A 10,462-nucleotide genomic window follows, 5' to 3' on the forward strand; every position below is an offset into this window, starting at 1 on the left:
AAGCAGTGTGCAGTGCATTCCAGAATCTGTGATTCTTATTTTAACAACAGTTAGTATGGTGGTAAATTCATGACCCTGGATTTTTTCCCGCTGGATGCCCGAAGAAAGACCGGGAAAAACCGCAAGTGAGTGGCACTGATAGTCGCAATGTTGCGACTAAGTTTTTCAGCAGGATGTAGAACTGTGAAACGGTACAGCAAACTGCTGTTTTTTGAACGCTGATTGGCCAGGGTCTGTGCCTTCCCAATAACCCCTCGGAATTGGGGGATGGCTTTGTAAAGTATACATAATTGAATCCATTTTTAATGAACTTAGCTAGTTTTCATCAACAAATAGCAACTCAGTTTAATTATCTAATACTACACGGAAGTGATACATGCATGCCTGGATACAGTTTAATCCATTTAAATGTTTGAAAACTCTGAAATGCGTTGCAGTCATTAGCTAGCTTGCTTGTTAGCAGGCTAGCTTGTTAACATTGCTGGTCTGAGTGAAACGATAGCTAGCTAGCTAACTATTTAGCTCGAATTCAGCCTCGCGATTTCTTTTGCATAATCATTTTTTCCATTGTTCGTCATGGTTACAACCACAATGTCAATTTGGTTTAATGTGCGGAAAATTTAAATAATGTGGACAGTTTAAACGGAAGTCTGAAGAAGTGAGACCGGGGGTACATCTATAAGGTAACACTCCATTGTTCTTAGCTAACGTTAGCTAGTTGGCTACATGAACGACTCCTTAGTTTAAGTCGATTTTCTGAAATATTTCATTTGTAAGATAGCCAGGTATTTCCTAGTTACACGAACTTCGGTGTCGCTGCAATGGGAAATGCCGTGGGTGTAATTTTGTGTGTAAATTAGCTTGCTAACTAGCGTGTTAATGTTGCCACCTAGTTAGCTATCAATAATGTGAATATCAATGCTAGCTGGCAGCGATAACAAATATGTCAAAAGCAGTGGCTTGCAGTAGCGCGTGGCTGAATAGCTACCTAACGTTATACGTTCAATGACTGCAAGCCAGTACAGTAGTACTACTATAACACAAAACCACTGATTTGTTTAATAGGTTTGTTGGGTGATTAGGTCCTCACTGCCGTGCTTGGTTAGGTGTTCTAGCCAGATCGCCTTATTTATATAGCTAGTTGCAAGATCAATTTTTAGACTTTTATGCACATAGCTATCTAGCAAGGCAACGTTAGCTAGTTGACAAAACCCCAGTGAGACATCACTCACTTTCAGGTTATATCATATATCATCCCAAAGAAGTCTGCTTTATTGCAAAAATAGAAAATAGATTAATGGGACAAATTTCATCGGTGTTGGATTTTATGTTGTATGTTTTAAACCGTTCTGCATGTCTATTGAGGTAATGAAAGTCCTGTCATTTTACAATACCATTTCCTTCAATACTGTAAAATAAGGGAAACAATGTTCCATTTGTAAGGTTAGATATTATATAGATTTGGGTAGTTTATTCAGATCTTTGCTGTATAGTTATTGCGTCCAACAGTTAGTCGTGTCATCAGTGAGTATGTGAATCTTTTAAAGGGCACATAAGATTATTCGGGTGAAAAGGCTTTAGACTACAGCTCTTAGTCCTGCTGCAACACGAATTTGTAATAGGCTGTCTACATTCAGAACTCAGTTACACTACCTGCTTGTGCAGTTGTAGCTGAATGTTATTTTGTCGTACTAATTAACAGGAAAAGTTAAATAAAGTGAAATAAATGTAATCAGTAATTAAAATTTTAGAGTTTCATGACCCTGATGCATTTGTCATCTTCTTTTCCCCCAGATTAATTTCTGTTATTTGGCAGTGATGCTCATTTCTGGCTTTAGTACTGTTACTTGTGTGTTAAGAAGTGGAGCACATGTCAGGGATGCAGAATTAAGGTAATGCTATTTTGAATTTTAATCAAATATTTCAGAACATGTGAAATACATTTTTAAAAATCTTTATTTTATGTTTTGTACCATCTGCAGTGATTAGGATCATTTAATGTCCAACACATTTATTTATTTGACCGCGTTTAACTAACCCCTACAGTGCACTTGTCAGTGGTCTTTTGTTACAAAACTTTTATATAAACAATGTTCTTAATAGCTACATCCATAATTGTCTGAAATTTAGCACAACAGGGACATTTTTGGTAAGAAGTTATTGCCTCATCGATCTAAATTTTCCTCTACAAGACAAGATCAATTAGAATATGGGTGTCTTATCCTTGTGTATATTTCAGCTGGCAATGCCATGCGTGGACTAACGATCCCATTGGTTAATTCCTGGCGCTCGCCCTTCAGTGGACAGGTCTGGATGAGTGACGCTTAACGAGATGTGACAGGATGCTGCACCATCACTGTCGAAGGAACCCTGAGCTGCAGGAGGAGCTGCAGATCCAGGCCGCCGTGGCCGCCGGGGATGTCCACACCGTGCGCAAGATGCTGGAGCGGGGCTACTCCCCCAACATCCGCGACGCCAACGGCTGGACCCTGCTCCACTTCTCCGCCGCCAGGGGGAAGGAGAGATGCGTCCGCGTCTTCCTGGAGCACGGAGGTGGGAGGCCGTCCTGGGGCGGGAGGGAGACTTAACGGCGCAAATAGATTGGTCACGTCCCTGTAGAATCAGCATACAGAATTTTCCGTCTTAGCTGTGGAGCCTTATTTAGATTATGGCTGTGGTGACTGTAAGAGTGTAGTATATTAAAGGGAGAGGAAATGTGTGTCCATTTTGCTGCTGTTTGCGTCCGAATATGGCTTGTTAGAAGTAATGTTGTTTCAGCAGTGGGATGCTTGTTGGAGTTTATACCAAAAGGTGGCAGCAGATCACCATTAGAATCAGAATGAAGTATCTGATGCAAATTGCCCATGAGTGTGAAGTTGGTAGATATAATTGGAGTATATAGCCTGATACATTTGACTTTATCCATAAATTTACATCTCAATGATGTATGAATTTATGCTTCAGCTAAGTGCAAATGAATACTTTAAAAGTCCATAAAATAACTAGCTTCATGACTGGAGTTTGCATAGATTTCACACAAAATTTGAGTGTACAGCCTTCCTTGTGAATGAGCTTCCTGACTCAGTGACTTCCCTCAAAAAATGTTTTTCTTGTAATTTCTTGTAAAGCAATTTATGTAATATTCATTCCGTTGACAGTGTAGTCAAATTAATGTACAGGTTTAATAACAGGTTTTTTACTTTGTCATGTAGTGTAATTGCATCTTACTTGTCTTGTTGTCATACAATAATTCAGTGCATCACGCTGTAATATGCTGAGTGCTGGATAGGTTACCCTGCACTTCTGGAATGGAGGGTTTTAGTTGGCAGGGCTTCCCTTGCCTCACAGCACCACGGCGATTCCGCTGATCAGTCAGGCGCCTGCAGCGTGGCCCTCGGACACAGCGACCGCGCAGCTCAGCTGCGGCGACTGGCCACGCCTCCTTGGAGACGCACGCCGGCCTGCGTTTCCCTGCGCTTTCCGAACATGGCGGTTATGGAACAGGGACGAATAACGGGGACGATTACGCTCCGCGGAACAGATAAAATCCTAATGTAATTGGATATTCCTAATGAAAGGGAAAATTTAAATGTTTTTGATTGTTCAAACAGTTTAATTGGCTGCAATCAAATGAATGTGCGTAATTCAAACAATGCTCGATTGTTTGATTTTTCTGATCTGTTCAGAGATGTAAGTATGACATCTGTGCAGCCTGGCAAATGTGGAAATATCCCCCTAAAATCGGAGATGTCAGCTGAAATATGATTTTTAATGAAAGGGACTAAACTAAGAGAGGAAAAGGCACCCAGAGTGTACTGAGTTCTCATAATCCATTAACAGTCAAAATAAGACAAAGTGAATCAGACTTCATTGCGTCTTTGTGTCATTAAACTTGGTTATTTGTACAATAAGGTCTAATTCAATGTATTTATGAACACAGTCTTTGTGTCATTAAACTTGGTTATTTGTACAATAAGGTTTAATTCTTTTGATCATGTGTGCTGTTGCAAAAAGCCAGTAATATAGTTCACATTTAAATGTATTTTTCTTGCTGCAGTAAAATGTATTACTTAGCTTTCTTTAGTTTTTCCCATACAACCTGTTCCTGTCCCCATCATAGTTGGCTAACAATATCACTGTAACTTGAAAATCTTGGCTATAGGGCCTTTTGGTAGAAAATGAGAAACATCAAATGGTGATATGTATAGCTCTCGCAAATCTTATTTATCAACTTTTATTTATTAATTATGAAACCTTTCTTTCATTATATTCTGTGGTTAGATATAAATATTTTGAAGTGAAATAAGCTCTGGGGTGAGTAAGTCAAGAATACTGCTTTCTTCTTATTACATAAATGTTTATTGGCATTCTCAGTCTTGGGGTAAATCAGCCAAAAGATCCAAACATTATTTAAACGGAGAATCAAGTTTAATTAACAGCAGCTGCTTTTTGTATGGCAGCTCTGGGCGTGAATACCTTTCTTTCATTCCCCAAAAGACACAAAAAAAAGGCCTAATTATTACTAAGTGTCAAGAGGTAATTAAAATAGCAGGATTTAACCTCTGGCCTCTGCTTCACACTCTGGTGTTTGACTGATCCTAATTGTTTTAATGCATTTACCTCCCCGCTCGGAGGCGGTTTGATCTTAATCGTGTTTCCCTTCACCCACTTATTGCGCTCCCCCTTCTTGTCCGCTCCTCAGCCGACCCCACGGTGAAGGACTTAATAGGCGGCTTCACCGCCCTGCATTACGCGGCCATGCACGGGCGAGCGCGGATCGCCCGCCTCATGCTGGAGTCGGAGTACCGCGGCGACATCATCAACGCCAAGAGCAACGACGGCTGGACGCCGCTGCACGTGGCGGCGCACTACGGCCGGGACTCCTTCGTGCGGCTGCTGCTGGAGTTCAAGGCGGAGGTGGACCCGCTGAGCGACAAGGGCACCACGCCGCTGCAGCTGGCCATCATCCGGGAGCGCTCGTGCTGCGTGCGCATCCTGCTGGACCACTGCGCCAACATCGACATCCAGAACGGCTTCCTGCTCCGCTACGCCGTCATCAAGGGCAACCACGCCTACTGCCGCATGTTCCTGCAGCGGGGGGCCGACACCAACCTGGGCCGGCTGGAGGACGGCCAGACGCCGCTGCACCTGTCGGCGCTCCGCGACGACGTGCTGTGTGCCCAGATGCTCTACGCGTACGGCGCCGACACCAACACCCGGAACTACGAGGGCCAGACCCCCGTGGCCGTGTCCGTCAGCATGTCCGGCACCAGCCGGCCCTGCCTGGACTTTCTACAGGAAGTCACTAGTGGGTTTCCCTTTTTTCTTGTTTGAGCGTAATAGTGTAATTGTGTTAACGGTATCTGTCCCGTGTTGCACAGATGTAGTTTGTGTGCTTGTGGAAGTACTGAAAAACACAGATGGGATGGACACTGTTAATGCTTGGCACTTTGAGCCATTCCACTTACCATAAGCTGGTTAATGTACCACCAGCAGGCAGTTCCCGCTCCAGTGCACTGACCCGCTTCTAGTAAAACCTGGACCGGCTCAAACTGTTCGGCGGTAGGTTTATTACTTAAAGTCCTGGATGTATTAGGATCATTAAATCAATTTTAATCACACTCAATAGATGCTTTAGGTAGGCTGCAGGGTTTGGAATGAGGTTTTTCTTTTTTTCCCCCTTCCCCAATCGTTCAAAAGAAGAAAAAAAAAAAAGAATCCCAAAAAGAACAGGGTGTCCCCGGAAATTTGAGAAAATTCACAAAGGCTGAGTCACTGAGGTATCGGTGCTGAAAGGTGAGCCGAGGAGGGTATGCCTGCGGAGAAAAGAGCTGAGCTCTGCCAGCCAGATCACGGGTGGGGGAGTACAATGATCAGGGATCGCACGGCCAACAATGGGCACGGCGAGACCAGAGACCCCATCACCTGAAGCGCTGCCGTTGGGGTTTGGCTCAATACCGCCATTCCTCCCCTTTCACTGCGCTCTGATATCAGCATATCAAAGGCATCGCTCTTAGAGACGGCAGCGCCGAAGAAAGGCCCGGCCCATTCAGACGCTGGGATAATCTGCCCGGCTCGGGTTTCCGCCGGGTCATCGATTGCGTTTGAACGAAAGGGAACGCGCGCGCGTTCGGGTCGTCCACCCGGGTAACGGGGCGGCGCTTTTTTTTTTTTTACGGAAGCCGGGCGGAGCACCCGCTCCGGAGGGCGCCGCGTTTGACCCGCGGGCGCCGCGCGCTAACGGAGATAAGGAAAGCGGCGGGGGGGACGGGAGGCGGAGGCGCTCGGATGGGCCGCAGCCATGCGTCCGTTGAGCCTCCTCCTGCCAGACTCGCTGGGGAGTTTGCATGCGGGGGGGGCGTGAAGAGGCGGGAGGCCAGAGGCAGGCTTTCCCGTTACGCTGAAGAGGCCGAGCCCAGGTTTCCGCGGCTGAATCACTTTCGTTTCCCGCCCGATGGCGCAAACGAAGCAGATAAGGGCCCACGAGTGGCCTTGCGAGATAGCGTCCGGGGAAATTTGGGATTTTTTTGTTGGCTTGATCCCGAAATACCGTGAGAGGTCGGGTTTTCCCCTCATTACGTGTAGTGCTTTTACTGGCTGTTGGTTATACTTCCACGGTCATTGAAGTGGAGAATGACAGATCAGTGAAGAATTAACCCTAGTCCTACCACTGGTCACATTTGTCTTTTACGGGAATACTTGAATGTAGCCTATTTAAAAAACCTATTTAGTTATAATTCTTTAGTTATGGTTCTTTTCAGGTTATGTTGTCGAGGGAGAGACCCTTCAAGTCCAAGCTCTGGTGAGCTTGGATGGGCTGAATGGCCTGTTCTTGTATTCTTAGGTTTTTTTATGTTCTCATGTAACTTCAACCTAGGGGAGAATGGTTGCTTATATAAATTGTCTTTCTTCCTTTGAACGCCCGATCAAAGGCTTATTTTTATTTTGCTGTACCAATCAAATTGTTTCAAGGAATCTTGGGCTTCTGCTGACCAGAAAAATAAAATGGAAAGGATAAATGTCTTACTGTTTCCCAAAAAATGTGCTTAGCATTTTATAAAATGAAAGACTTGGTCAAGGGTCGGCTTTAATCGCAAGTTGACTTGAGAGCCTTTGAGTAAATACATTTATCAATTTTTTCAGTAAACCCATCTAGCAGCTTTTATCAGCTTTGGTAAAAACACCCAGAGCAGTTTACCTAAAGCTTATGTTTTTTGACAGCAGTTTACCTAAAGGTTGTGTTTGTTGAGTTTTTTTGTTTTTCATTGCCGTAGACAAAACAAAAATGGTCATTAATTAAAATGGACTTTGTTTGTCTTTCAGGACAACCAAGGACGTTGCAGGACTTGTGCAGAATAAAAATCCGACAGTGCATAGGCCTTCAAAACCTCAAGTTCCTGGAGGAGCTGCCTATCGCCAAGGTCATGAAAGACTATTTAAAACACAAGTTTGACAGCGTCTGATTCCACCCTGCAAAGTCGGGCGAGACTGCCAAGCTGCTGCTCTGATGACTATGCAAGTGCTGTTTCTATTTCTACGCAAGACCTCAGAGCACAGATAGAGTTTTTATATATAACCCTGCAAAGTCTTAGTTGATTTTAACATGTTTAGCACCAGATTACTTAATTTAAATGTGTTTAAGCGATGGCATCTTTCTGATGGGCTGGTGGAAAAATTGCATAAGAACACGTTTCCCGTTCGAGTGAAAATATACCAGGTGGTGGGCGCACTGAATTATGAAATGAATAAATAAATGATTGAGTTTGAGAAGTGAAGAAACGATTTAGAAGTGGTGTTGGGAAAGTGAATGGATGAAAAAAAACTATCATTAGTTTGAGGCTGGCCTACAAGACTAGATTAATTTTGAGAAGAACAAAATTTGAAATGATAATTTGCATTATTTCAGGCAGTATTTCATTACTACTGTTCTCGTTTCTTTAGTCCATAAAAAAGTGCATTCAGTTAGATAGGACTTAGTCTTAAATTAGGCCCAGATTGACCCATGAATAAAGGATATACTTTAGTTCTCTGACACTTTATATTGCTCACTTTTCAACCCCAGAATTTGTCTCTGAATAAGCCTTACCACAGACTTGTTGAAATGTTTCTGTCTGTTAAAAATGTACGTGTATTCTGTCTGCTTAAAGGGGGAAGCTCTGTTTATTTTCTGTGCAGTAATTCTAAAGGCAAAGTACCTGCAGCGCCTCTCGAAATGAACTGCATTTGGCACTGTTACAAGGGGAAGAGAGCACCAGGCGCGGTGCGCTAGTGCCCAGCAAGCTTTGCTTTCGCATTTTCAGTCACCCAGCATGTCACGCACTTAAACATTGAAGTCATTCAGCCTAGCCAAACATACAGGGCATTACTGTCACTGGATCAATAACTTTTCAGTGGAAGGCTCTGTGCCATTGGGGTGTAACAGACAGACATTACCAGAAGCGAAAGTTTAAGATTAGTTTGTTAAAATGAAAGGATTAAATTGAAACGAGCATCCACTCCCTAATCAAAAGCTACAGGCCAATGTGTTTGATACTGGCTTAGCACAGACTGCACCCCCCGACAGGACAAAACAACTGCTTTCGGTACTATATTTGTCATTTTATGGGTTATTTGCAAGTGGGCCAGCTGTTTTGAAATGATTCCAGCTCAGATTCTAGGAAGATTTCCTGGGGGAATAAAAAGCTTAGACACCAGGTGGTAATACATATAAAACATGTTTTGTTATTTTACATAGAAAACCCTTTATGTGTTACCTTTCATCAATGAAGATTAAAAGTTCTCCACAGTCTTAGCAAAATTAACAAAACAGCAGTTTATCTGCACAGAAAGAAAACACTAAGCATTGGAGGTGTTTCTGAATCATAAAATTACATTAATATTTTGCAATTATTTTACAGTGTACAGAAAAGCATAATCGTACAAAAGAAAAATGTAAATATTTGTGTCATATGTACAGCAGATATTTTTTTAAAGTAATTTAAAAGTTATATCTCGTATTAAGTGTTTGGAATATGTTTAAAGGTCTCGTGCTTTGTTTTGATGTAGCTTGTGCAGTGTCTTTTCTCAATGCTGACATTTTAGAAGTGGAAGAATCTGTTGCATTAAAGTGGGAATCAAACAACATTTTTTATTTTATTTTAGCGATATAACGTAGGGGGCATTGAATGAGCTGCAGTAGCCTTTTCTGAGAGTTAATATTATGTGGTGCAACTGAAAATGCCCTGTATATTTTGAGATATCTTTAAAACATTTTTTCTTTTTGTATTCCAAACACCCTTTTCATTGATTTAAAGACCAAACTGTGAATCTTATAAGAGTTCTACTTTCAGAGAATTATTTTCCACCAAAAACCAAAACCTAAACTTGATTTTTAAATATATATTTTCCCTAGAGTGTTCACATGCGTAGTCATTTTTGCTTATTAAAAACATTTTGCAGAAACCATTTTATAATATTTCAGCCTGGAATATTTGTGCAAAGGCCCAATCGTAAACTCCGATCTCATTCCCCCTTTGTTGCTTCCCCACAATAGCACTCTCTCCAAAGGTCTAATTATTCTGGCCATAGGAATATTGCATTTAACTGAATGAGCACTTGCTATTAGTTTGTACTACGAATACTACTTTACACGATCACCAGCTGCCTTTTATGACTGCTGTCAGTGATTTTGGAAATGCGGATCATTCCTTAGTAACTCAGTGAAATCACAGAAATAACGTTGCCTCCATCTATTGGACAGTATAACAGAATGTCATGAGACGGGTAATCGTTTTTACAAACACCCATTTTAGTTAAATTCCTGTGGAAAGTTACGGAACAGTCTTGGTAGTGTTGCAGTCCTGTTTTACATTGCATAACTGTTTTCCGTGTCATATATTTTTGTCAGAGGTTGTTTATTTGTTGTATGTGTGCAAACCCATGCATTGTGTGGAAGAACCGTTTAAAAGAAGTAAGGGCAAATAGGTTGACATATTTTCTTTGTGGGTTTTTCCTTTTTTTTTTTGGTCAAAGAGGTCACAGGTTTCACAGTTCTATACTAATAAAGAAATTCATCATCTCTTGTAGTTTCAAAGTCTTCCAAACCATCAATGACTGTTGGGCTTGAAGAAGGAAATGTTGGGAACGCGCTGTTCGCAGACTGTAAACTGTAAAAATGTGTGAATAAAAAAAGACATGTAATACAGTGTTTGTTTTTCTTCCACTATAGTTTGCCTCTTTTTTTAAATACTGACCATTACGTCTGTAATTATTTCAATAGTAATCATTTACGGAATACCAATATTGTCACTGCTCTGTGCTTTCAGGTCTTGATTTGTATACTGTATTTAGAACAGAATGTATTAGGGTCAGGTTTTCTAATGGTATGATATGCTGCTGCATTCTCACTGAAATGGGATTTCAGCTTTTTTGGGGGCAGGAGAGGGGGATGAGGAGGCTCAAATTGAAAGTAACATTACAAGGA

General features: G+C 42.0%; 1 protein-coding gene across 3 annotated transcripts; it reads left to right on the forward strand.

Annotated features, from left to right (window-relative positions):
• The first annotated feature begins 3 nt into the window (after nt 1-3).
• On the forward strand, nt 4-10,179 carry asb7 (ankyrin repeat and SOCS box containing 7). 3 transcript variants are annotated; one of them, XM_064336628.1, is made up of 5 exons: nt 4-125; nt 1,795-1,892; nt 2,301-2,553; nt 4,703-5,308; nt 7,324-10,179. In XM_064336628.1, exons 3-5 carry the CDS (start codon nt 2,343-2,345, stop codon nt 7,461-7,463), a joined length of 957 nt encoding a protein of 318 aa, XP_064192698.1. In that variant the 5' UTR covers nt 4-125; nt 1,795-1,892; nt 2,301-2,342; the 3' UTR covers nt 7,464-10,179. The 3 variants fall into 3 exon arrangements, with proteins under 3 accessions (XP_064192698.1, XP_064192699.1, XP_064192697.1); XM_064336629.1 differs by lacking the exon at nt 4-125 and adding an exon at nt 216-683 and having other exon boundaries at nt 2,240-2,553; XM_064336627.1 differs by lacking the exon at nt 4-125 and adding an exon at nt 217-683.
• Nucleotides 10,180-10,462: the final 283 nt, after the last annotated feature.

The sequence above is a fragment of the Anguilla rostrata genome, chromosome 5 (assembly GCF_018555375.3).
Source record: "Anguilla rostrata isolate EN2019 chromosome 5, ASM1855537v3, whole genome shotgun sequence".
NCBI lineage: Eukaryota > Metazoa > Chordata > Actinopteri > Anguilliformes > Anguillidae > Anguilla > Anguilla rostrata.

Bases quoted from the DNA above. Each gene is read 5' to 3' on its own strand.
- asb7 (XM_064336628.1), top strand. From the start codon at position 2,343: ATGCTGCACCATCACTGTCGAAGGAACCCTGAGCTGCAGGAGGAGCTG. The intron at 2,554-4,702 runs GTGGGAGGCCGT...TCCGCTCCTCAG, and splicing joins CGTCTTCCTGGAGCACGGAG to CCGACCCCACGGTGAAGGAC. The intron at 5,309-7,323 runs GTGGGTTTCCCT...TTTGTCTTTCAG, and splicing joins CTTTCTACAGGAAGTCACTA to GACAACCAAGGACGTTGCAG.